Source organism: Xiphophorus maculatus, chromosome 19 (assembly GCF_002775205.1).
Source record: "Xiphophorus maculatus strain JP 163 A chromosome 19, X_maculatus-5.0-male, whole genome shotgun sequence".
Classification (NCBI taxonomy): Eukaryota; Metazoa; Chordata; class Actinopteri; order Cyprinodontiformes; family Poeciliidae; genus Xiphophorus; species Xiphophorus maculatus.
Window position 1 is genome coordinate 9,372,785 of NC_036461.1, and position 27,768 is coordinate 9,400,552.

General features: G+C 38.2%; 1 protein-coding gene across 3 annotated transcripts in view; it reads left to right on the plus strand.

The window, feature by feature from the left end:
- The window catches only part of ltbp2 (latent transforming growth factor beta binding protein 2), a 105,126-nt gene that overhangs the window by 69,004 nt on the left and 8,354 nt on the right, over window positions 1–27,768 (plus strand). For 2 of the 3 annotated variants that reach the window (XM_023352519.1, XM_023352518.1), the window contains exons 13-33: window positions 258–277; window positions 487–523; window positions 2,363–2,437; window positions 3,273–3,398; window positions 4,408–4,536; window positions 4,716–4,835; window positions 5,113–5,232; window positions 9,265–9,384; window positions 9,549–9,671; window positions 9,785–9,910; window positions 10,021–10,146; window positions 10,322–10,447; window positions 11,139–11,264; window positions 11,677–11,802; window positions 13,267–13,392; window positions 13,650–13,766; window positions 13,877–13,996; window positions 14,235–14,354; window positions 18,728–18,850; window positions 19,461–19,580; window positions 26,508–26,636. In XM_023352519.1, coding sequence (XP_023208287.1) covers window positions 258–277; window positions 487–523; window positions 2,363–2,437; window positions 3,273–3,398; window positions 4,408–4,536; window positions 4,716–4,835; window positions 5,113–5,232; window positions 9,265–9,384; window positions 9,549–9,671; window positions 9,785–9,910; window positions 10,021–10,146; window positions 10,322–10,447; window positions 11,139–11,264; window positions 11,677–11,802; window positions 13,267–13,392; window positions 13,650–13,766; window positions 13,877–13,996; window positions 14,235–14,354; window positions 18,728–18,850; window positions 19,461–19,580; window positions 26,508–26,636 — 2,355 coding nt within the window. The remainder of the gene's footprint in view (window positions 1–257; window positions 278–486; window positions 524–2,362; window positions 2,438–3,272; window positions 3,399–4,407; window positions 4,537–4,715; window positions 4,836–5,112; window positions 5,233–9,264; window positions 9,385–9,548; window positions 9,672–9,784; window positions 9,911–10,020; window positions 10,147–10,321; window positions 10,448–11,138; window positions 11,265–11,676; window positions 11,803–13,266; window positions 13,393–13,649; window positions 13,767–13,876; window positions 13,997–14,234; window positions 14,355–18,727; window positions 18,851–19,460; window positions 19,581–26,507; window positions 26,637–27,768) is intronic. The other variant, XM_023352520.1, reaches the window with a different exon arrangement.

The window sequence follows — 27,768 nt, forward strand, 5'->3', positions numbered from 1 at the left end:
TATTTTCAGGATGTTTCAAATACTTAACTATTATACAATGCTGCTGTTTTGGTCTGTTACATATAAACCAAACAAAAACAATAAAGTTTATAGTTGTAACAAGACAAAATGAAAATATTTACGTTTATGCCTGCTTTTACTAGATACTTTGCATGTTGTTAATGTGTTTTAAACAATAATTAGACATTCAGGAATGTTCCTGTTTGAGACTGATAAACCTGTTTTTCTTTCTTTGTCTATTTTTTTATTTTTTGCAGATCTGGAAATTCTGATGCCGGTAATTTTTTCCTCTCTTTCAACCCTCTGGCATATAGTTTTGAAATGCTTTTCTGAGGACAATATGCATATGCTGTGTAAGCTTGTTATGATTATGTAAGATATTCGGACCACATTTTGGTTGCTACAGACACACCAGCTTAGCAGAGACAGGCATGAATTTGAACACACTCAGTTGTCTTCAACTTTTTATATGTGTTTGTTTTCTAGCCGCCTGTTGTGACGGACTCAACACCAAATTATCCAGGTATTTCTTTCCCCTTTTTCATTTTAATCACTCCAACATATTGGTGAAACCAAACCAAGCTGTTTTTTCAGGCTTTCAGGCTGGTTTGATTTAGTATTTGAGTCAGGTGCAGACATGTTATGTGCTTGCTATAAATTTCCCCTGCTCAGCAGTGGCAGTCTCAGTCTTTGCCTCCACGCCAGTGAAAACATTGACATTAGTCTGGAGTTTGCCTAAATAGAATGCGTCATCTTGATTCATTTTAGTTTATTGTTTTTATACGTTAAAAATAATATGTAAATTTTTTTGCTGTCAAGAAATGAGTAACAACTTGATATTGTAAGAGACAGGAAGTAACACTTTATACTAAAGGTACATATCATATACAGTAGTAAACCTTAAGACATGGCTCACACTGATGTATTGCATGAATCAATGCTGGAAGATTATATCGTAAAGTCCTATTGCTCATGTACCTAATAAGCATTGTTTTGGGGATTAATTAGATTGCCTCTCACGCAATAAGTTGTTCATTGTTTTGGCACCAAATTTATGTATTTTTTTCTTAATTATTCCTACTAAACACTTTTCTTGGCTTAGTCTTTCATATTAACACCACACTGTTCTGATTTATGTTAATATTGTGATTGTGTCAGGCCTTCTTGATGTGCTGGAGACTTTAGTATCTGCATTTCTTTATAGAAAAGCAGATACTAATTTTCTGCTTTCCAATAAGGATACATTTATTAGGACAACCTCACATGTCTAACAATATATATCTGACTTGACACATAGATCTATTAGTAATCAACTCAGATTTTGCTATTGATGACATTTTAATGCAAAAAAGATTAAATGTGAAGCTAAGACTTTCTTAGTCTTGCTTCATCTTTGTACTTTTTTGATATAAGTTGTTGATAATAAGGCTGTCAAAATATTATTTGTACTTTCTGTTTTGACATGACCTGATGCTAATTTAACTTTACTAATACTTACATATTTACTCTCTTTTTTGATGTGACTTGTTGATAACCAGTCAGTACTAACACTAGCATGTTCGCTCTGGAGTTGTTGATAATTCAAGTATGTTAATACTAACATGTCTGCTTTTCTGGATAATTAGGTTATGGTAGGGTTAGAATATGTATTCTGTTTTGATATGGCTTGCTAAAAAATAATTTGTGCTGAAACAACCATATCAACTCCGGCTTTTTGTTGTGAAGTCACAACTTACTGCTTTTCATGCATAGTAAGTGAAATTCTAGACTTTTACTTGCTTGTTTGCTGTATATGTCTTCTTGGTAATAACACAAAGCTAACATTAATGTGTCCTGTCTGTTTTCATCTAACTTGTTGATGCTTTGACTAATCGTAACGTAAGCCTATCAATGCTCTGGTATAATATAACTTAACAGCAGCTTATCTATTCTTTGTCTGATACAACTTGATAATTAAGCTATGCTAACACCAGAATGTCTACTTTCAGACAGGAAGCTGCAGCAGACAATACAATCTTTTCTGTAAAAATGTAAATGTTGTAAAATGTGAAAATATTGCCTCTAATTTCTAGTTTGATTTTATAATGCAGCTTCATAATTTTCTTTTTAAGAATCATTATGCTGATAAAATATGGATGATGTAAGGTCACAGAAATCTTGTAATGGTGGATGCAATTAAGACAAAATGTCAGCCTAATTTGATATCTTATCAGTTATTTCTCTTTCAGTAAAGCTATTACTTTATTAATTTATGTTGCGATGCAAGAATGATCTTGTAGATATTTTCTACATTTATTAAACAATGGTATCCAGTTATAGTTATGTTGTACAACCTTATGACTCTCCTCATTATTTTTTGTAGAGAGCTCTCCAGACTCCCCTGATTTCAACATAAGGCCAGATTTAAAGGAAACAAGCCCTGGAGTTTCCGTCACTGGTAAGACATGAAGTAAAAAAAATACAGAAAGCAGTAAAAAAAAATAAGCTCTGTCTTACAACAGTACATACATCTTAAATCTAAATATGCTGATGGGAGGAAGGGTGCAGTGCTACCATTTTAAAAAAGAGCCCAATTCTTCATTTTTTATGTTTTATGTCAACAGCTGGCAGACAGCGGGACATCTTATAAGGCATTTTTGTAAGCTTACCCAAAGTAAAGCCGGAGAGAGCTTTATTTTACCCGTATTTCAGATCCAAGTTGGCTTTGAGCTGATGTGCTTCACAGAGGGTAGGGGAGCAAGAAATCGAGAGAGATTGTGCCTCTTGGAAGGGTCTGTCATCACGAGCAGACAGAGGCCAAATTTATAAAAAGTGGAGGAGGAAGAGACAAGAAAGCGGGAAGAAGTTTGTTTGGCTGAAGAAAAATTGTGATCGACAGACCGATTACAGGAGTAAGAAGAATTACCGATGTCATGCAGAGATAGTGCTCCTCTCCTCTGCCAGGAATCAAGTCACGTCTTGGTTTCATCTTGCTCATTTTGGATGAAAAAAGTCAAGAATGAAGCTAATGTCAGGCTCGCTTGTGCATGTTTCTTTGTTCTTAAATCTTTGTAAAAGCTTCACACCACCTGTTAGAACGTTATACTTTTGTAAAACCATTCCTCTCATCCAAGACTCCATCTATAAAATAGCAAAATAGTAACCTGCAGAGCACAGCATGTGTTTCTGGAATGCACTTCTTAATTTTTTACAGCTCCATTAATGTCAGTTCAGAAATGTTCTTGTCTGTTTTCTGGGTAACGGCCATGTACATCTTTTGTTTTTTTTCATAGGCATTAAAAAGTGTGCTACTTCACCAAATATATGTGGGCATGGAAAATGTGTTCCTGTGCAGAATGGATACACTTGCGACTGTGATCCAGGGTTCAAGCTCAATGCATTGCAGAACAGTTGCATTGGTGAGTAACAAAGAGAGAGGTACGGCTACATCGCTATAGATCTGAATATTTGGATATGTTACTCAGTTATTACAGCTTCACAGCACAGAGTGATATCCAGTCATAGTCAATAAATTAATTCTGATGAAGCTTGTTGCTCAGGTTAAAAGTACCTTTTGAAAATAATCTTTAAGCAGGTATTAAAGATACCTGCTGAAAGGTATCTTTACCTGTGGTAAAGGACTGTGGTTTCATAAAAACCACAGTCCCCCAATATGCAGTTTTATTTTAAATTCTTTCAAAGCAGTGGTTATGTGTATTGCTTGCTCACATTTGTTCTAGCACTCCTTTTCCTTCCACCCAACTTTCTTGGATACAGCACTCTGTGAAAAACCAGCTTGTTAAGGAATGATCTTTGTTGGTGCGCCAATAACTTTTGACTGGACAACTGTGAAATCAGCATGATTGTTTCCAATAATAAAAAAGCCTTTAAAATTTTTTTTATTACTCCTCTGTAATAATCTAATTTTCTGAGAAACTGGATTTTAAGTTTCATTTCCCATAATCATGAAAATTTGCAGAAATAAAAACTTAAAATACATAACTATTTCTGTCATGAATCTAAATGATACATGAGCTTAACTTTTTGAATTGAATTACCGAAATAAAGTAACGTTTCCATTCAACTATAAATGGGGCTGGGTAGGATTTAAAAGGTTTGATGTTTACCAGCATAAAACCTTGTTGGCTTTGTCTGCCGTCATTATAATGTGAATAACTTATACAAAACAGTCGTGATTTTTAGAAGCCTTGAGAATGCAAGCACGTCAAAAATGAAAGGAATTTGTTTGTTTATGGTGATCCGTTTCATGATGCCTGTCAACAGCCAAATGAGATATTGATAATTTATCTGACAAAGGGCTTGTCTGCAGCCTTGGATTCATTGTTGAAGCACTCCAGTTACAGGGCTTCAATGTGTTCACTGCTTCCCACTGCAATCTAATGAACTCTTCACTTTTTCTCTTCGTAGATGTGAATGAGTGTGAAATGGACCCATGTGAGGGTAAGGGTCACTGCATAAACAGCTATGGCTCCTACACATGTCAGTGCCACAGAGGCTACAGCCAGGTGATCACCCAGAACAGGAAATTCTGTCAAGGTGAGACACAGTCCAGTCTACAGTGTTACATACAAGGCTTCCAGTCATCCTTCCCAAGTCAGCTGTTAACTCCCACTTCAATTTTTCTGTCAGCACTGTTCATTTTAAAAACATCCTCTCATAATGAATTCCTTGGAACATGAAAGCCACTTTCTTTTCCGCTTTCCTTGATTTGGCAGACATCAACGAGTGCAGCATGCCCAACAAGTGCCAGAACGGCCAGTGCGTCAACACTGAGGGATCTTTCACCTGCGAATGCAATGACGGCTACTCCAAATCAGGGCGAGGCCTTTGTGAAGGTGATTTTCATGGATCAGCACAAACTCACGCATCCAAAGTCAAGTTCATTCGTCAACACAAGCAAATCCTATTTGTCCAGCAAAACACATTTTGTATTTTCCTCTGCTCAAAGCCAGGAGAACCATTCAGCTCCCTCCGTTTCTGGGGGATTATGTGTGTACTTATTTGCCTTTCTGACCTTACTACCGCTTTCTTCCATTGATGTGCGCATTGTTTGAGGAAGTTTGTTGTAGTAACAGCTAAATCGAACAATGTTTTCGTTCTTTCCCTGAGCAGACGTAGATGAGTGCAGAGATCACAGCTCCTGTCCCAACGGCATCTGCGTCAACACTCTTGGCTCCTTCCAGTGCCAGACCTGTGGCCGGGGCTTCAGGCCCATTGGTGGGAGATGTGTAGGTAAGGCAACCTAACACCCCATCAAACCAGCAGGACCACCACCAACCCCCTCTCTCCAGGTTCCTCAGGGCATTTCAAACTGCTTTGTGGAAATAAATTGGGTTTCCTTCTGGTGCAGTAATTCCTTTCCATGTTAGTTTACGATGACGTAACTCTTGCTTTTTGTGGGCATTGACAAAGCGAAAAAGAACTTAAAAACCTCTCGACTCCTTGTAATGCAATGCATTACAAGGCCTACAATGCACTACAGTTGACCAAGTAGCGCTAGCGGAATTGAATTTGCAGCTTTGTGGCTTATTGCTCAGAGGGATGCTCTCACTACAGACGTGCATGAAAATTTGAAATTAAATTAAATCTTATGCGTCAACTGAGTTTATATTGGATATTTTCAGTCCTGTGTGGAACATTCCTGAGCTCATATAACAGCCTGAAACCATAGTGACTGATGGTTATATTGCACAGACTGATCGCAATCCCCCACTTTCCTAGCTCATTTAGTGATTCCATGTATCCTCCTAGCCTCTGCATATTCCTCTTATTGTTTAAACTCATTCAGCATGTTATTGCTGATCCTTTTCGTATCACCAGTTCCATAAAAAGATTGTTTATAGTACTTCAATTTGGGAGAGTCCAAATATTTTCTCTTGGCCAGAACCTTAAATAAACAGCGTATTATTGTTGGAGAGCTTTGACCAGTGTAAATGTGAAGCCCAGTAGGGGCAAGTGGTGCTTTATTACTGCCGTCGGGGTAGGTGAGAGAAGCGAGTAGTCACAGGAGATATACGAGTGGGCCAGGAGGTCAGTTCCCTACTGCACAGAGGTCATGGCACGTAAACAAACTTTCCCTCTCACTCATGATGCTGTCTGCGATCTGGTTTAAGGCTCCTACCAGGGATTAGAAATGAACGCCAGACTACACATGGAGCATGTTTACTTAAAACTAACACGCTTAGAGCTTCCAACCTGAAAGTGGCCTTATTACATAACAGCCTGACTGGCGTTACATATCCATTCCCCTCCGGATGACCTCTAATTTGCTTGGAAACCTAAGCTCCAACTATATTCCAGAAATATGAAAATATAGAAAAAAATATAGAATATGAAAATCATTAAAATATATCAATGTTGGAAAATGTGAAAGGTAAAAACTAGTCCTCTTCATGGATTTATCAGTAAATGTTGCTCATATTTAAAATCTAATGAACCTCTTATGTCCAACGAAAACAACACCTAAGCTGTTTTATTATGTCAGTTTATTAACAGTATTCATTTTGTGCAAGGAATTATGCATATCTAGTCCCATAAAGCACATGTAGTTCCTTTATTACATTACATTTGTTACATTCGTTACATACACTCTTCGATTTCGCAAAACAGTTCAGACAGATTTTAAGGTGAGCATCTATGAGATGATTTTTTCCCAACAAATCTGAGTCTTAACAGAAATTTGTATTCATCATGAGATTAAATTATACACTGGTGAACTCAAGTTACTCTGTTTAGGTCACTTTTGATGGTAATTGTTTGTACTCTATTTTAATCAAGTGTGGCAGAGCAAAATAAATATTGAAACCACAAATTCCAGATTTATATTTGTAAGAAAAACCTGAGAACCATAAACTGTTTTGAGTCAACTTGACTATTAAGTCTTGATTTTTGTTGACCTATATCAAACACACTGAAGTTTGTAGTTGTAATATAACAAGAAAAAGAAGAAACTGTTCAAAAGTTTGAATATATTTTCAGTCGCTGTATATTGTAATTGATAGGGAATCTATAGATCATGGTTATGATCTATAACCATCATAACCAATGAATCAGTTATTGGTTGCAATAAACAATGAATCAGTTAATTACATGATAAATTAAAATGAGCTCAATAATATCCATTTGCATGACTATTTATTGGTTTTCTCTTTTCTCTCTTTCTGCTAAAACTGGTCTTCAGTCTGGTGCATTGGTCTCAACTAGCTCTTTTTTTGAAGGCCAATTTTGTTTACAGAGACTTTGGAATTCATTTTACTTGTTTCTCTCGTTTTGTTTCTTTATTTTGGATATTTAAAATGTTTTTCAGATCCAGGGTTAAGTGTTTATTAGCATTTAAAATTTATTGATCTTTAGGAATGTGTTCTTTCATTGTTATGTCATTACCATTATATTGCTTTAAAATGGTCTCAAAATAACAACATTATCATTTATTGTGACAGGCCTAGTTAAGTGTAAATATTTTAACTCTGAACATTGACAGGGACAGTGCGAACAGGTCCTTTAGTACATGTCTAAGCCTGTGGGAGTCACATAAACCAGCCAACCTCAGTGCCCAGTTTCCAGTATTTGCTTCAGTCAATTGACGACAGCACAAAGCAGCAGTTTAGGCCCAATTGGCCGAATCGAGGATAAGCCTAATTGTTGGTGTGATAGAGAAAACAGCTCCCTTCCCTTGTCGGGGCTTATCGGGGAGGTCTGAGTAATGCTTGATGCTGATTGCAGGGAAAAATGGTGGGCCACAATGACAGACGTCTGGCACTGCCTGTGGTTGGGACAACAATACCAGCTTTGTGACTCTTTTATGTTGTCTTCATTGCATTTCAGGATCTGTATCAGATCTCAGGAACATCCTTCCTTCCCTTTTTTCTGGAAAATTACTTTATTTGTCTTCCTCTTTGGACCTTTCTCTAGCTCAGCATAGCCTAATCTAATCCAAAAAATGCATCATTTGACACTTGATAAATATTGCTATTAAATAATATGTTTACAACATTAAGGTGTTACACAGATGCATTTTCTGAAGTGGTACAATCGTAAAAGGTTCTTATAATGAGGTCGGTGTGTTGATGTAATTAAATGAGTGCAGCTTGCAGTTATTCTGCAGGGTAGTTATGTTTTTATTGTTTCCCTTTTCCTCTTGAACCATCCACAAACGTCTTTTGAAAATAAATCTTTATAAAATCCTGGACAGACCTGTTTCAGTTGATGGAAACCCAAATTATGCATTCCGACCTGGCAGTAACAACAGCTGTTAAGGGTTTGCAAAAACTAGCAGTAAGTCTTTCAGAACTAGCAAGAAATTCTGGCCCACTCTTCTTTGAGGAATTGCTTATCCATGTAGGAGTATGTTTAAGGTAATACCACGTCTTCTTGATCAGGTGTAAGCCTAGGCCTTGCCTAGGCAACCTAACATTCTTAAGCAGGATTTACTGGCAGAGTGGTTTTGAAGCAGGAAAACAGCCCCAGATCATTATGCTACCACCACCATTTTTGGCTGTCAGTATGAAGTTCTTTCTTCTGAATTGCTGTGTTCCAAGTTTGTCTCCTCATATTACAGAATATTTTCCCATAAGTCTTAGAGATCATTAAAAAGTATTTTCTGGAAGAAAAAAAAAACAGCCTTTGTGTTCTTGTTGAACTCAACAGCACTTTAGATGCTTTTCTTGGGTTTGTTGGTCTCCTGGAAAAGTTGATTCACTCTTGGAGTAATTCTGATTGGTTAGCCATTCCTAGGAATGTTCATCATTGCTCCATGCTTTCTCTATTTGTAGACAATAGTTTTCACTGTGGTTAATTGGAGTCCCAAAGCTTTACAAATGACTTTGTAACCATTTCCAGACTAAGAGATGTTAATGACTTTGTTTTTCATTTGTTCTTTTATTCCTGCAATGCATCATGCGCCATAATGCACATACATGATGGTGCATTTTGTGATCTTCTAGCTTTCTTAATATGATTTCTTGATTTTATAGGTTTTATAGGTAGTGTGTAATAACTAAAACTGAACCAAACAATGTGGATAATCACAGTCAATTAATTATTTAATAAATGTGAGTGTATTTATGAGTTAATCTCATGTGTTTTACTGAGCAATAACACTGGTGGTTCATAGTCTCTTGAAAAAAATCAAAACAGTTTAAAACAAATCTGTTTACATGTTTGTTTTGTTAGTTTGGGAATTGACACTTGAATCACAATGTGTAGTTCTGGTGAGATTCACCCATTCATCCATTTATTAAGTACACATAATTCTCTGTTTCTCAGATATCAATGAATGCTTGAACCAAACCATGTGCGGTCGTGGTCGGTGTGTCAACACAGAGGGCTCCTATACATGCAACTGTTTCCACGGCTACATGCTCTCATCAAACAATTTTTGCCAAGGTAACTGTCTGTCAGGAGGTATTTAAACCTCTAAGTTGGAGCTCTGTGACAGTGCTACTACAGAAGCCTTCAGGCACCACTGTAGGCTTATAAAAGTGCTACAAAATAGTTTGCAGCTGTTTTCTGAAGAACTCCTATTTCCCTCGTCTGTATTTTTCCTCCAGATGTGGATGAATGCATGCTTCCGGGGATCTGTCTCCATGGCCGCTGCGTCAATCTGGACGGCACCCACAAGTGCACCTGTAACCTTGGTTACCAAGTCTCCTCAGACAGCAAGTCGTGTGAAGGTCTGTTAGAAATCTTTTGGAGCTATTGAGTGTAAATCAACGATGTATGAGCCTCTCCTAGTGAAGCTATGCTAGCAGCAACGTAATGCCTGCACATTATTACTTTTCTCTAGACGTCAACGAGTGTGCGAGTGGTACAGCGTGCCCAGTGGGGATTTGTATCAACACAGCAGGTTCCTACAGTTGCCAGAACTGCAGGCCTGGGTTTGGACCATCCACTAATGGGCTGAGATGTGAAGGTAAAGAAATAGCCGCCTAATGATTTACACTAATTTGCAGTGTTGGAGGAACACTGCAGTGTTTTGATGATATATTGGCTTACTTGGGAATTCATTCTTTCCGTCTCCAGACATTGATGAGTGTGCACAGGGAGGCGTTTGCTTTGAAGGGGTGTGTGCCAACACACAGGGATCCTTCATTTGCACTCAATGCAAAGCTGGCTATCAAGTGTCTGAGGACAGGCAGAGGTGTGAAGGTAAGTCCAATCTCCAGCTTTTCTCTCAGTGAAAAGCTGGAGATTGTTAGAGCTTTTCTCAGTCCATCTGTTCACTGTGTAATCTTAAATGTTTTTTGCTATTCAACTGGTTTTACTACAGATATTATTCAGTCTCACTGTATGCATGAATGCATGTCTCATGTCTCCTCCTCAGATATCGATGAGTGCCAGTACCTGTCTACCTGTTCCAATGGGATCTGTCTAAACTCAGAAGGGTCTTATACATGTGAGAACTGCCCTGCAGGGTATCAAGTGTCTTTTGATGGGGAACTTTGTCAAGGTTGGTTTATTTAACAATTCTTGTTAAAAAATTACTTCTGTGTAATGTACTCTTGATTACAGAGCTAATCTTGGCGGTGAAAAAGTTTATATTCCTTCATGCGTTCCTAATTATATTCTTCTCAGCTCTGAAGACAAAATGTATTCATATCCATAGAAAAGGTTCTGATTATACCAACATTAACTCTATGTCTATTTTGTTGGTATTTTATGTGATAGATCAATACTAAGTGGTGCATATTTGTGAAGTGGAAGTAAAACGCTACATGCTTGACAATATTTTTTTACAAATAAAAATCTGAAACAATGAGTGTTTGATTTTAGGCCTTCTGAATCAATACTTTGTAGAATCAAAATCCTGCAATAATATCTGCATGTCCTCTGGTGTTATGGAGTTTGAGCATCTATAAACTGAAAAGTTTGGCAATTTACCTTTGCAAACTAACTGAAGCTCAGTCACATTGGATAAAGAGTGTTCATAGTAATATGAGTTTCCAGGCCCTGCCACATGTCCCAACTGGATTTATATCTAGGCTTTGACTAGTCCATTTTAACACAGGAATCCATCTACCCATAAATCCATCCACTACGTGACTCTCTCTTTTCATTTAATATGCATCAAAAACAACATAAATTTGATTTTTCTCTTCTATGTTTTAGACATTTTAAATGTGTGAATTGTCTCACAACAGATATCGATGAGTGTGCAATGGCAACCACCTGTCCCCAGGGAAAATGTACGAACACGAAGGGTTCGTTCACGTGTGTCACCTGTCAACCTGGTTTCACAGTTTCTGATGATGGACAAAAATGTGAAGGTAGAGCTGGAGTTGTTATTGTTTGCTTCTGCTGTTTTTATTGAAACATTCCTCTAGATTTCAGCAAAGGACAACTTTGTCAAAATTTGTTCCTATTTTGGGACCTGATTTAGGTTATGTTTAAGAAGCATCAGGTATGACAAGAAGGTGCCAAAATACCATCATTTTAAATCAGTAACTCTCAAACATAACATCATTGCTGGAGACCGGACTTTTTCATCATTTGGCGTTACTCCTCTGATCTTTGCTCAGTGGACTAAACCTCAAATAGAGCAAGATGATGTAAGGCAAATGTCTTGCAGATAGTGCCGCTCAAAAACAAAAACACGTTATAATTGATTGCAACTGGCAGTCTTTATTTAATTGATGCCAAAGGTGGTCATCTTGTCCTATGATGTGTATGTGTTTCCAGATGTGGATGAGTGCTCCGAGGGTAACTTGTGTCCTGGCCAACTGTGCGTTAACACCCCAGGATTTTACACCTGCAGGAGCTGTGGAGCTGGTTTCCAACTGTCTGAAGACAGTCACACCTGTGAAGGTAAAACACAATCAACACAATCAGGTTTCAGTCATGGAAAATGATTAGAGATATTTACAGCCCTCTGTGATTTGTCTTGACATAATTTGTAAGATCAATGCAGTGCAATGGCAGCTCTGACAAATCCTGTGAGGTTATATGTGTCATGACTTCATTGGGAGGAAAAGAGGAATGATTATATAAATGAGGTTCAAACACGCTCGAATTACTCATTTATACCACAGTGTGGATGTAGCCTGAGAGGAAGATCCCCCACTGATATGTGTCTTTGCAAGAAAAATGATTTCACTAAACAAAGTCCAAGTGAGTCTTTTATGGGATTTTAATGGATGTGTCTGGTGCCATGGAAAATATTAAAGGTTTAATTTAACATGAATTCCACCACCTCCTTCTTTTGTTGCAGTGCTCTGAGGTACCCTGCTATAGGCTAGCAGAACTATCTCAGTGACAAATTTGCACATGCTATCATTTGTTACATGTTTTTCTTTTCAGTCCTTTTGTTTCCATGAATAAAATCGAGAGATGTTTAATTTGGAATGCCTGAACACAGTTCATCAGTGCATACAGGAAAGTTTAAGACAAAAGGAGGAATAGAAATGTTTCCAACTCAAAATTTTGTTTATGAAATGTTGATTTGTTTGGCAATTTATCTAATGAGGTGGACAAAGTTTGGAGAAATTCCTGAATGCAGTAGCTTAGATGCCTAAAAAACCAGCATGCTAAAGAGAGATTAAAAAGCTCTCTGTGACAAGCTCAGTCTGCCTGTAAATAAACACAGCTTGGAATACCCATGTAAGACAATAACTCATTTGAAACATTATGTTTCTGGCAGCAATCACATAGATGTTGTCATTTTTGCTCCAGTTCTTACCAGCATTATTGCTTAAAATCTGAAGGAAACAACTATGTCACCAGAAGGTTGTGGAAGTCTCATTTTTTAATCAACACATGCATTACTTGTTGAACTGCAATACAGTAATGTGGCTGTAGGTTATGTTTGATCCTAAGCCACTTCAAGTTCATGGCACATTGAGATTTTGATTTATCTATATTTTATTCATTATTTGTTGGTTTTAATGTCTAAACAGTCTAATGATATTTGCCCTTTAACAATTGTCCATACTATTTTGAAGAAATACAGTCTGTTTCTCTACAGGGACTCTCCAGTGGTCACATATCAGCAAGCTGGTGACTGTGCTTTTAGTAATTATGTGTCACCTGTAATAACTTGGTACTTCAAATTTAATGACCATTCCACATACTCATCTGTCCACTCTTTTTCATAAACCCACTGTCAGTGCAATCTAATAAAGAAGACTGTGCTTACTGTATGGCAGCATTTCAAGCTGAGTCACATGTTTCAGTAATATTCTTTAAGGAGATAAGACAAAAACCAGACTCTTTGGGGAATTTTCTTCTGATAATAACCTATGTCTAACCCTTCCTTCTCTTACTTTCTCTAAGATATTGACGAGTGCCAGACTGCAGGTGTTTGCCTCGCAGGTGTCTGTGTTAATACGGAGGGCTTCTTCTCCTGCATGCCCTGCGATCCAGGCTTCAGCGTAGCGCCCAATGGCCTCTCGTGTGAAGGTACAAAACAGTGGAGTGTCTCACTGTATTCATTGAAATTTATGATTCCCATGAAGTCATTTTCACAGTCATCTGTTCCAACACTGCATGTGACCCCTCCTCTGGTAAGACGCTGCTGAAGACAATGATGGATGATTTGTTCTCTGTGGTCTGGAAGTTCTTCCTCTAACACGAAAAAGCAGATTTGTAGTGTGACCAAATGATTCATAGCTTGTGTAATTGTTGCATTGACCATGTCTCTGTGTATGTAAATGCAGAGGTAAATGAATGTGAGGATGCAAGCCTGTGTCTGGGAGGCCAGTGCATCAACACCATCGGCTCCTATGTCTGTTTGTGCCCACCTGGACTGGAGTCGGGAGGGACATCTTGCAGAGGTATTTATACATTTGACATATACCATTAGTGGTTTGTTCTTCCTCATGGGTTACCACAAGGTGGTATGTTGGCACAGCTGTGTGAGTCTATTTGTGCTTGTTTGTGACTGACATCAACGAGTGTTTAACGGGAATTTGTGGAGAAGGAAGCTGTTTGAATACGGAGGGTTCCTACAGATGTATGTGTCCTGATGGATTTACCACCACCGATAAACCCCCTGGCTGCTGGGGTAATGGGACCTCATCATTCAAATTTTATTAGCTTTATGTAATAGGGTGTGGCAGATTAACAGATGCCCTGAGATGGTAATATTTTTTATAATTTTTAGCAGCTTTAGCTTAACTATTTCATATTGTATCCACAACCCTTCATGGATTTCAGTGGAATTTCATGTGAGAGATTAAATTCTCTCACAAGATGGCATGTTGACACAGCTGTGTGAGTCTATTTGTGCTTGTTTGTGACAGACATCAACGAGTGTTTAACGGGAATTTGTGGAGAAGGAAGCTGTTTGAATACGGAGGGTTCCTACAGATGTATGTGTCCTGATGGATTTACCACCACCGATGAACGCCCTGGCTGCCAGGGTAATGGGACATCATCATTCAAATTGTATTAGCTTTATGTAACAGGGTGAGGCAGATTAACAGATGGCCTGAGATGGTAATATTTTTATATTTTTTAGCAGATTTAGCTTAAGTCAGTTTTTAACATGCAGCTCCATTTTAAAAGTAAGTATACCTTAAAGATTAATTATTTCACATTGTATCCACAACCCTTCATGGATTTCAGTGGAATTTCATGTGAGAGATCAGCACATGTTAGTGCGTAATTGTGAAATGGAATGACAATGATGCATGGTTTTTAAAGTATTTTAGCTATGCTTGAAGTGCATAGCTAAAATGTATCTGGCATGCAGTTTAGTTATTGTTGTCTTCTACCTTGTGTTGATCCGTCACATAAAATCTCAATAAAATGCATTGAAGTTTGTTTTATGACAAAATGTTTGAAGGTATGCATAGTTCATAAAGGCATTATGCAAACTTGCATGTGTTTTCTGATTAAGTGCAGACTGGTTGTTCTCACCAAATAGTTCTGGGTGCAGAGGCTGAGTGTAATGGGCCATGGCTTCATCAACTGTCCCCATTTGGACATCAGTTTTAATGTTTTTCCAGCCGCACCCAGTCACCCACTGGTCATAAGATAGAAAACAAATGGAGTCTGATTGTCAACTGAAGATAAATTTTCAGCAAATTGAAGCTTTTGCTATAAAAAGACCATGAAATTAATGGACAGGATGTTAGAATTGGATCAATATTTTTTTTGGTGGGTCTTGCAAGAAAGAAGTGGAGTTAACTAAATGTAAAATTATCTAGCCTTGCAACATCCAGACATGACCTGAAGCATGTACCTCCCTAGAAACACAGGCGAGGTCCAGCATGATATTTGGCAAGATTTACTTACATTGGAGATCTATAGTTAGTCCTAAAATGCAGACATCTTTCTACCAAAGTGTTCGTCATACAGCAGTTTCGGTATCCTCTAAACACTTTGAGCAAATTGCCTAGACTGTGTCAGGTACTTTGGCTTGCTGCCACAGCAAATACTGGGGCCTAATTATCCTATAAATCAGCGGTTGTCGTATATTTTCTTGCAGTCTGCCACGGTGTGTACAGTGCTGACACAATGAAAGCCAGACCCCTCTGACATGAACCTACAGGGGGAAGAAGAGGGGAGGACAAGGGTTTGTGAGGTCATTTGAATGAAAGATGGGCTTTGGCATACAATACCAATATGATTCTTAGTCCCAAAATGGAAAATGTATAATAAAAAGCTGACAACAGACTGAAACCCATTTTAACTTGATCCAGATTAGCAAGTTGCGCCATAAACTTTTGAAGAGTTTGAAGCCAAATAAATAACTCTATTCCCATTTAGTTACAGCATGTTTGTTTTAATGGCTATTTTATTTGATTGTCTTTATTTCTGATTTAAATGTTTACCTTCTCATTTCTGTAGTCATAATATACCAATCATTAAGATTTTAAAAATTTAATCCAGATGATTAATTCTCTCTATTCATTATTCTCACCCCAAATGCCCTACACAATATGTCATTATGTGGCATCCATCTATAGCCAAAGGGGCAGTATTATGTAAAATTTACTTTTGTGAGCTTTACATAATGTTATTCCCTCAACAAAAACATACCTGGAGTGTTGCTTGATCATGTATGTTTGAGAAATCCTTAAATCTCTCATGGCAACTATTAAGCTGTGCAAAACATGTGAGGGGACCAAGCGGCGCCTTGGAGGACGAAGCTCCTGCTCAGAGTTGCAGTTTCTAAGCTTCCGAACTTTTGCTTCACAGAGCACTCCTCCCCCTCGACTTCCCCATTCAGCTCCTTCAGACTAGCCAGCAGCAATTAGCAAACACCTGGTGAAACCACACATCTGCTGAGATCATCATATGAGACTCTTCTCAGTGCAACGCTGGTAAAAAGGGATAATAGAGGGGTGATGTTGTGATGACTTCCTGAAGAATCAATTCTTGATTCTTCCTGAAGAGCAGGACTTTATTAAAGACATAGAGACCCAATTTCAAGGCATTAAATTACCAAGTCTAATTCCTTTTAAGTCATATTTGATATATTTATGAATATATCAAAGTTTAAATAAGTTTGTATAACAGCTGAACATAGTTACCAGATTGTGCTATAAAATGGCATGATGTGCCTGGAAAATACATAATACTGCCCCTTTTAGTCTTGATTTTCTATTTTTGATTCAACCACCAAAAAACACAGATAAAATACTTAAGTAACTTTCAGTTTATAGAAATTCTCAGTGGTGCCACTTTCGTGGCCAAGGGTGATTTTGTTAAAAAAACGTACTAACATTAGATTTTTTCTCCTATGAAGCAGTTACTTGGTTGTGCTATAAAGTTATTCTATGTGCCTGGAAAACACATAATATTGCCCCTTTAAGTATGTACCACTCTTTTTTAGTCTGAGAGAAATGTTCTCTCGGCAGTGGTAGAGTAGGTTGGCACCAGACACAGAGGTCACTGGTTCAAATCCCGCTTGCTCTCTCCCTGGGAATAATCTTTGGCACTGTGTAAGGAAGGACATTTATCTTTCATTGATAACAAAATGACAAAATTGTTCTCAGCCTGTAAAGTGCCAATCAGAAGTTTACATACACTCAACATCAAAGTGTATGCCGTATTCATTGATGCATTTAAACAGCTGGTTTTGGGGAGGTATTTCGGGGTAGCTCAATTGAACTTAATGCACTTGTACTCCTGGCAGAAATACAGACTGTTAGTATGATGCCACCACAGAAATGCTCAACAGTTGGCACAATGTTCTTAAGATTAAGTACAAACACATGTTTTACTATCCAAATAGCTCATTGTTTTTCAAGTCTGAGCAATAAACTTTTCCCCTGAATGCATTTGGCTTGCTTTTATGAGCAGCTGCCAATTTCCGTTGAGGCTGAAGGTGTCAATTTTAAAGCAGCCCTTCGCTCTTGCTCAGCACACTCTGTCCATGGCAAACTTTAATTCATTTAATTGTGGACAGGGGCACTGCATCTTGTAATTTATTCTTGGTTTGAACCTATATGGCCGGATTTTTATGAACATCCTAACCAAATTCCTTTCATTGGTGGATGAGAGTTCGGATTGGATGTTTGAAACTTCTAGCAACAGAAAAGTAACTAATGATAGGACCCTAAAAACACACTAAAATAGATTTTTGGGGGATGCCACATTGTGCAGTGTTAGAGCAGGTGCTCTATATACGGAGGCTATACTTTGATTAAATTGTTTTAACTTTCAAATTAACAGTACATCAAACGTTTTTGATTAGACAGTCATTTCTTGAAGCTAATGAGATGTTCCTCTTGTTTTTATTGAGGACAAATGATCATAACTCTGTAAAGTGAATCTAGAAAGCATTCACAGTGGTTCACTTTTTTCAATTTTTTTTAGAAAGAAATGTCTTTAGTCACAAATTTGGAGAAGGCTACAGAAACATTTCTGCTGCTTTGAAAGTCCCAATTAGCTTTGTATTATAAATGGAAAACTCTGCCTAGAGCTGTCTGGTTGTCTAAACTGAGCAATCAGGGAAGAAGTGCCTTAGTTGTACGTGATTAAGAACCCAATGGTCATTCTGCATAGTTCCAGCATTCCTCTGTGGACAGAGGACAACCTTCCACAAGGACAACCATCTCTGCAGCAATCCACCAATCCAGCCTCTGTAGTAGATTGACTAGATAAAAGCTGGTCCATAGTAAATGCACATGGCAGCCCATCTGGAGTTTGCCAAAAGACAGCTGAAGGACTCTAACACCATGAGAAACTAAAGTCTCTTGGTCTGATCATATTTAAAGAAAACCAGACATGGCTCATCACCAAGCTAATAATACCTGCTGCTGAGTCCACTTGACCTCAGACTGGGGTGCATGGACAAGGATGCACATGACCAAGATTTCAAAGTAGCAGCTTCAGAACCACTCTATGAATGTCTTGGTGTGGCCAAGCCAGAGTCCAGATTTGAATCTGATTGAACATTTAGGGAGTGACCTGATAATGATTGTTTATACTGTATATGAATCCATCTGATGGATCTTGAGAAGAACTGCAAAAAAGGATGGAATAAACTGCCTCAAGTTTTGTTAAGCTTTTGGCACCATATTCAAAAACACTTGAGGCTGTATCTGCTGCCAGAGAGCAACAAAGTGTTAAGCAAAGTCTGTGACAATGTCATAATAGGGTGTTTGTGTGTTTTGACCAAAGAGATTAATGTAATGCAACATGGAATAAGGCTGTAATATAGCAAAATGTGAAAAAAGTGAAGCAATGTGAACACTTTCCGGATACACTTTATCACAGTCCATCCTTCCTGCTGTTATCTCTCATAATTGTTTTCCTTTTTTTTCCTTTATTCCTATCATAGATGTTGATGAGTGCAGCAGAGATGATGTCTGCATTCGAGGAGAGTGTCTGAACACTGATGGTTCTTTCTTATGCTTGTGCGAACCCGGCTTCAAGTACAACACTGATTCAGCTGACTGTGAAGGTACGATGGGCTTAAGCCCAACAGCGTTGGTGTCCAGTTCTGGTGGTCTCATCGTGGTGTTTGTTGACCTCCAACTCCGCCATGAACTTTGCTCTCTATGTGTAAACCAGTGTGTCAGAGCTGGCCGTTTGATCGTCATGCTACATTAGGGCTTAAGCGTAGTGCTGTTGGCTATGATTGATTATCTATAGCACATGAGGACCTCGTTCCAGTGAAAGTGTCCAAGCCTGGCTTAGAGGCTTTCCTCTATGATCCCAAGGCTGAGAGGTTTGTGTGGCTGGAGTCCTGAACTCCCACTCCCTTGAGGAAAGCATGAATGACCCCATTGTGAGCAAGAGGTGTTTTTTCCCTCTGGAACGTCTCCCTTTTGCTCCTTCACAAGTTCTTCGGTTGCTGTAATAATATTGTTTTTGGCCATTTTTGTTGCCTGCTTCGTTTACTGAGGACAGCTTCACCACAGGCCTCTTGGCCAACTTCTATTGGACAGACATTACATTTTAAGCACTAGAGCAGTGGAGGGAATACAAGTTTGCATGTGGGGTGAATGTAGCTAATTTTAGACCCTTTTTGTGAGATTCCTACAAACATTGTTCTTTTTTTGTTCTTGCAGACCAGGATGAGTGTAAAGAGTTTGGAAGTTTGTTGTGTGGTACCTGGACCTGCAAGAACACCATCGGCTCCTATAAGTGCTTCATGCAGTGCCAGCCTGACATGCTTAGCGGAGACTGCGGTGAGTGATTAAATGACTTTAGGGCATTGTATTGGAATCTTATGTGCCATACCAGCTCAAAGCAGTGCATAATTGTGAGAGGGAATAAAAGTGATATGTCCATTTTTATTCAGTCCCTCCTAAGCATGGCTTTTAGGTTATTTGTTTACTTTTTCCCCATTTTTCTTGGCAAAATAGCTCAAGATCAGTAAGATTGGATGGAGAGTGTCTGTCCACCTCAAAACTGTGTGTCAATTCAAAGTACCCTACAGCCTTTGTAGCATTGTAGGAAGGTGCAACGTTAATCTTCCTTCATTAATAGTGTTTTGCATGTAGGTCACATGTTTTGATCTCAAGAGTAATGAACCTTCTTACATACCAACACACATGGATTACATTGACATATTCATGGTTGAGACAAGTAAAAAAAAATTCATCTGTGTAGTCGTCCCATACATAGGGTGCAAGGCAAAATTCCCTTTGGAATCAGGTGCTTTTATATGCAGAAGAGTCCCGTCATTGAAACCTTAGAGTCAAGCTAGAAAGGGATAACAGTCTCTTCTCTTTGACAGTAGAGTTACTGAGCATCCCTGGTAAGCAGAGACAGGAGCTGAAACTTGATCAGTTCTGTGGCCTTTTTGGGGAAAGAACTGTGAGACCAGAGCTTGTTATCCTCCTTAGTTCACCCTGTGGATTTGGCTCTTACAATATATGAATGAAGAATGCATGAAGAATTGTCTGTAGTTGCGGAATTAAACACCTGTTGCACAAAATTATCCTACAATTAGTGAATCCTGCATAGACTCACACATTTTTGATACCAAAGTAATTTAGGTCAGGCAGGAGAATAAGCTGTGACTGAATGATTTTCTGCTTCTTGTCATTACCATCCTAACCATGTTTGGCTGCCTTTCGTCTCATTTGTTCACCATGTTGTCTGACTAACACAAGTTGGTAACAGCAGAGATCTCTAGAAGAATAAGAACTATTTGAAACCACAAGCTAACCTCTAGGTCATTAAAATGTATTTTTATTTTGACTAGGTGGAGCATCAGTGTCTCACTGTTTTAGAATTGCCTTTTAAAAGTGGTCACACTCCTTGATACAGAAAGGACAGCATTTTATGTAATTTATTGGCATTATATGGTACAAATCAACACAAAGTGGTGAATGTTTATGAATGGATGGAAAAATGCATGGTTTATAAAATTGTTTACAAATAAAAATCTTAAAATAATTATGCATGTTTGTTTTCATGTCCATATTTAGCTGCAAGTGTTTTGGGCATATCTCAGCCAGCTTTGCATTGTGCTTTTCAAAATAATAGAATCTTATGTCTGATGGGATTGAACATTTGTTAACAGCAATTTCCAGCTCTTCCTGTTTATTCTCAAATGGACATTGGCCTGGGCTTTGACTGACTATTCTAGCACATGGATATGCTATAATTTAAACTGTTTCCTTAAAGCTCTGGTTTAAGGAAACAGAGCTTACGCTTAAGATGAGAAGATGCGTCTGTTCATCCTTCATCTTCTCATCTTAAAGCCAGTCAAGCCCACAAGTATATTCTAGCATCTTTATCCTGCTGGATGGTGAACCATGTCTCATTTGATTTGCAGACTCTAACATGATTTCTTCCAGAATATAATATACTAGCATCCTTTTTCATTTATTGTGTGGATTTTTTGCAGCTTTCTGCTCAACATAATATGCATGTAGACCAAAAATCTCCAGCTTGGTGTCACCTAGGCCTGTCGCGATAAACGATAAATCGATTAATCGTACGATAAATTAAAACTATCGACGTCATTTCAATTATCGGCACTATCGTCTCTTCCGCCCTTTTTCTCTTTCTGTTGATGACACCGAATGAAAAAAGGCTCAACTCCGGTGCTTTCCACTGACCCTCCCTTCCTCATTTACTTAGTGTAAAGTCCAGCACACACGACACGATCTTAGAGCTGTCGGCCCATTTTCAAAACCTGACAGATCACACATTAGCCGACAGAAATCCTAGGTATAACGGTTCGATCGGGTTCGTTCCTGCCGTGTGGTGTCCAACAATGGGCACAAAATAGTGGCTACAAGTCCAGTGAACTAATTTAAAAACCAGGCATTAATCAATGCTTTACTACAATCTACCTGCAATGCATGTGGCTAGTGTCAGCGTAAAGTCCTGACTGAATGAAAATCATTAGAACCTATTTATGTCACGTTAACGAAGAACAGCTGAAAAGTTACCGGGTTTATCAACTGCGGCAGCAATTTCGCTCCAACTCCTCCTCTTGTCATTTCTATATTCTTTGCATGTTGAATAAACATTAATGTTGTTTCCACATATCATCTCCAATGTCCGCTGGACTTCGGGTTGCGCAGTGTCAGCTGTTTGGGATTCCCCGACGTAATTTCCCCTCAGAAAACACGGAGGAGAATCCGCGCTTTCTGATTGGCTGCCTGTCACATTCAACAGGCTGCGTTAAGCTCCCAGTCGGGGAAAACCCTGATTTAGATCGGAGCGGCAACGAGGATCTACCATAACACACCACACAATCTTAGGAAGACCAACGTTTTAAGATTGTCATAAGGGGAAAAATAGGAGCAAAAAATCTGTAGTGTGAACTATTGCATCAGGTAGTCGATGTGCCCATCTTCTCTATTTAAATCTAATTATTACTGAAGGGCAACATAATATACAGACTTCATAATCTGCACTCTTTTGGTTGAATGCAGTATTTATTTACACTTTGGCTTTATGTTGTTTAGTTTTTATCAAGTACATTTTTTGTTAATGGAGACTGAGAATCCATTTTGTTTTTGGTTGTTTTGTTTATTTTGTTTATCAGTTCCAGTGTTAAGTGTTCTTTTGAAAATAAAGTGTATCTATCTTTGGCAGGAAATCACATGCATTATTACGTCATTTCCATTAAATCAGTGTAAAAAGGTCTTCAGACAATATTATCGTTTATCGCAATAATTTTTTGAGACAATTAATCGCTCAGCAAAATTTGCTATCGTGACAGGCCTAGTGTCACCAGACCAAAACAGACTCTTACAGTTCTGTCTTTCTTCTCGCCAGTCGTCATTTACGATTTCCCTTTTGAGAGATTCTTCCAGCTGAACTGTAGATCTCTGCAGCTTCTTCCAAACAGCTTTTCTCGTTAATGCTGTCCTTGTTCAGCTCGTCATTTTAAGAAGATGACCTTGGGTTTGCAGTTCAGTGACACACTCTGGGGACTGAATGAGATTCTTGGCAGGATACACTGTGGAGCATCAGGACATTTAGTTTTCTTGTGTAAAAGCAATGAGAGGTAAAGAAACAAAATGTGTCTGACTCTTTAATAAATTCTGAATGCTACTTGTGTTTTCATGAGATTTGACACCAAACACTCCCAGTTCAGCACTGACTCAACATTAGAACTTGACCTCTTACCCCAACACCAAACACAACAGCAGCTTGTTTCACCTCATGACGGGAATATGTGGGAGATGCTGCCGTCACTTCAATAAAAGTCCAAGGAGGGGAGCTCACTTACTTCATGGCCTTTTTTCGACTGCTTGTAAAAATCAGCCGATATTTAAAAAGGGAGCAAACGCTGTAATTTGCTGTTTCTGCGAGAGCCGGTGTTATGCCTTCGGAGGGGACAGCGGTTGTCGTTGGCGCTGCTCCCTGCTCTCATTTAGATTTAGGCGCCATGACATAAAAAGAAAAAACACCGTTTTTTTTTTTTCCCACAGCAAACGTCACCCACAATTGTGCTATAATGAGTGCACACAAGCCCTCCTTGATGCTGTGGTTATTGTTTTTAGTTTTTAGTCACACTCAGTCATAACTTCCCTGAAGCTATTCCATGTCTTTAATAAGACTTTCCTTTAATAGGAAATTGTCTGCGGTTACTCTCTTGCCTCGTATAAATGTATAGGACTTAGATTACTTTAACTTATTTGTTACACTTTGATAGCTCTTTTTGTCATAGAGGTATGACCACAATATACCAGATGAGTTTGTTTGTTGTTACAGTTTGTGGATCTTACAGTGAACCTCAGAGAATTACAAATTTCTGTACTTATGAGGTTCAGTAATCTGGTTGCACCACTGCTAAGTTGTCCTTTGTGGGAGTCCTTTTCAAAAGTGGTTCAACTCTATGAGGTTATTAGGACATGTTTTGCTCACAAGCTTCTATGTTTCCTCAGTATGTTGTCATGTGTTGCAGAACCTGTTAATCACTCATTCAGGTGGATGGCAGTAGGGAAATACTTTAGACATGAAGGAGAGTTGGATGCCACTGGTCTACAGGATATGCCCCCCAGTAAATGTGGAAAAAGTTTTGAAATATTTGGTCATGTAGTCAGCTTTTACATTATACTCTGGCACATTATACTCACATGGGCGTGAACAAATTTCCGAGCAACTCTTGCCCAGAATATATGGGAAAGTATGGAAAGTGTAGGGTGCACAGTGGTGGTGTATTTTCACCACCACTGTGCATATATGATGACATGTAAGATACATCTCACTATAATTCCTTTTTATACAGAGATCAGAACACATCCTGATCCAGAAACAGGTTTTCCTTGGTCAGATTATAAGGATACATGGTTGTTAATAAAATCAGCTTCTCCCATTCCTTTAAACTCCTTATTCTATTCTCTGATTTAGTTATTTTTCCCCCGTCAATTTACAGCACCGGTAGTGTCCTTAAATAAGTCATTATTACATTGAAAAAGTATTTAAAAAATCATCCCATTTCTGGTGTTAGGTTAGCTCTTGGTGTAGTTATCTCATTTTCTTTTAATTTTTCATTTTCTTTGCCCACAAACCATTAGTGCTGTGATTAGCATGTTGAATTCTCCTTAGATGACACATGCAGATGGCTTGTTGAGTATTCCTGTCACTCAAATATTCAGATACCCAAAAAATAAAGGCCATTATATTTGTTTTGTTCTTGACGCTCGCATTCTTTCAAGTATGATAACCTGATTGCATCTCATTGCAGCATATGGTTTGCAGCAGATTCTTTGCTCCGTTTTACACATGAATGAAATGCTGCCTTCAGACGCCGATGATTTTGTTTATTAGCCTTCCCTCTCAGACCTCCCAGCTGGCTGCCGGTTTCATTCCAACATTCAAAACTACACTTGAGTTCTGCACAATTTATAAAAATGCTCCACAAACTCTTTACTAATTATTCTACCCTTGACTCAGCCCCAGAAATATTTCTGTGAATTTTCTTTCAGCTTCCTCCAGTTTAAGTCTCAAGCAAGAATGAAAATAGAGTGGGCTGGCGGTTTTCAGTACAGAATGCGTCTGTTCATCCTTCATCTTCTCATCTTGCAGCCAGTCAAGCCCACAAGTATATTCTAGCAATTTTGGTTCTTTAGCATTTCCTGACAAAAGTTCTGTGAACAACAAAGACGATTTTGTCTGTGTGGGTTTATTAGCTTGTGGGAGCCCCTGTCTCTGACCCCTGAGGTATGTTAGAAGCATTTCCAAGTCAGAACAGAAACTGACTCAGGATTACTGTTCTCAAGAGCCCTGAAAAGCCAGTTGTCTGTTCTGCAGGAGAGAACAGGACTCTGGCTGTGTGCACCTTTCAAATCAAGCATGTTGTGGTTTCTCTAAACCGCTTTCTATCTTTTCTCAACTCACACAGCAGTTGTGGAGCAAAATAAAAGACCCCTAACCTTTACCCTTCATTTATGTTTTTGTCCGGCTCTTGTAAAATGTTTTAAACCTATAAATTCCTCTTTTATTGCATAATTAAGCACTGTTAGTCTATCACACAAAATCCCAATAAACTGCACTGTTTATAACGTGAAAAATTCAAACCATGAATACTTTTCCATGGCTCCACATATAATGAACATTCTATCATTCATTCTATAAATTGTTTCCTTTATATGTCTGAAATGTTTTGCTTTCATTGTATTTATCATCAGATGTACATGTCTGCTAGTAAACTTGCTCAAACTGCATCTCTTTTCTTAACATTTTGATGTAATTGTGTTTTTCTCAAATTGAGATGAGTTACTAAAACTGGAAACGGACAGATTTTGCGTCAGCAGGCCTGGCAACCAGTGAGACATCAGACAGAAACCAGTGACATGCCTAGCTGACCAGAGGACAAAATCATGTGACAAAAGTGTGAACAATAAACTCTCTGATTGTTTTTTAAACAATTATAATCAACCTCATTCTTCTGCTGTTTCGATCTTTGGCCTCTCTACTTTTGCAGGAGATGCCAAGAAATACTAAATCATGTATGTAAGAAATTGCTAACAAATGTTGCTGTCAAACAACACTTGGTGGGGAATCAGCAGAGCTGTGAGAAGGTCCAATGTTAACAGCCTCAACAAGCCTCCATTTTACTGACAAATAGTATGTTCTTCTTCACATTTATCAAACTTGCTTTATGATTTACTACTGTACTACTGTGTTTGATATCCACCAGGTTCTCTAAAAAGCACCTTAAAATCTCTAAAGGCATTTTTGTTGTTTAAAAAAGTTCATTGTAGCATATTTATTAAAAAGACTGTTTTTGATATTTGCCAGGAATATGTCAAAAAAATGTCTTCATGCCAGATCTGAAGTCTGTTTTTTCCAAACAGCATGTAAAGTATCAGCACACTTGGCTGCAGCTTCTTACTTCTTTGCCACAATGGAGAGGTTGTGGCAGATCCACGCTGCATTCACTGGCTGTAAAGCGAATATTTGAAGTTGAATGATGAACAGCAAAGTTTGAAAACCTCTGTAAAAAATTACACCATCCATATACTGTTTCTGACATGTTATGATGGCAGTGATCTGTTGTTATATAATGGTCCGAGTGGTAGTCTGCATGTGGTACAGTTATTTAGGACAAGCAAGGCATGTGTTTACGGATTCAGTTTGAATGTCTGTTGTGCAGATTGAAAGTGTAAATATTCACGTTGTGCTAACTCTCCTTGCAGATATCGATGAATGCAACAATGAGACCATCTGTGGGAGCCACGGCTTCTGCGAGAATACAGTCGATTCCTTCCTATGCCATTGTGACCAAGGGTACACCAACCCACCCGGAGATATTACCAGATGTGTTGGTATGTAACTGCTATCACCTGAATTATTGAGAGGTTAGAAACTGAGATTTTATGTTTGTGCAATTGTGAGTTTGTGCATTGGTCTACATTTGAATCTAAATGCAAGAGCAGATCTGCTCCTGAAACAGCATCTCTATTCTGCCTATTTAAACAAGGCATTTTGTATCCTTAGGGGAAAGTCTGCACATATTTATGTCAGTTTGTGTACATTACAGCCAAAAAGGCAATGCATTCTCAAAGAATGAGTGAATCGTTTTGTTACACTGATTGCGATGTAAAAATGGCTATCTGCTGAAAGCTGGTGGTAATTCTGGCTCAGATATTAAAGATGAAAAAGTGATTTTTTGCAGTCCTGGTTTTACAAAAACGGGTCAGGAATATCACAAAACTAGAACTCATCCTTTCAACTGAGCTTTATTCAATATTTTTGCAAATCAGAGTTGCTACACCAACATCCTGCAAACATTGCCTACGTTCTAGACTGAAATATACACTACAGACCAAAAGTTTGGACACACCTTCTAATTCAATGGGTTTTCTTTATTTTCATGACTATTTATAAGGCAAGAAATCCCACTTATTAACCTGACAGGGCACACCTATGAAGTGAAAACCATTTCAGGTGACTACCTCTTGAAGCTCATCAAGAAATTGCAGAGTGTGTGCAAAGCAGTAATCACAGCAAAAGGTTGCTACTTTGAAGAAACTAGAACATAAGGGGTATTTTCAGTTGTTTTACACTTTTTTGTTTAGTGCATATTTCCACATGTGTTATTCATAGTTTTGATGCCTTCAGTGTGAATCTACAATGTCAATAGTCATGAAAATAAAGGAAACTCATTGAATTAAAAGGTGTGTCCAAACTTTTGGTCTGTACTGTATATATATATATATATATATATATATATGTATATATACACACACATATACTGTATATAAATGAAAGCACAAAGCTGAATAAAAGCACAGCAAACCTTTCAGATTTTTACTTGTTAAAAATTTGAAAAACTCACTTGCTTTTACATTTCAAAATGATGTATTACATTGAGTATCACATAATACTCCCCAAAAAATCAATATTTTGGGGGGGGTATTGTATTGTGGTTGTATTGAGACAAAAGTTGAAAAAGGT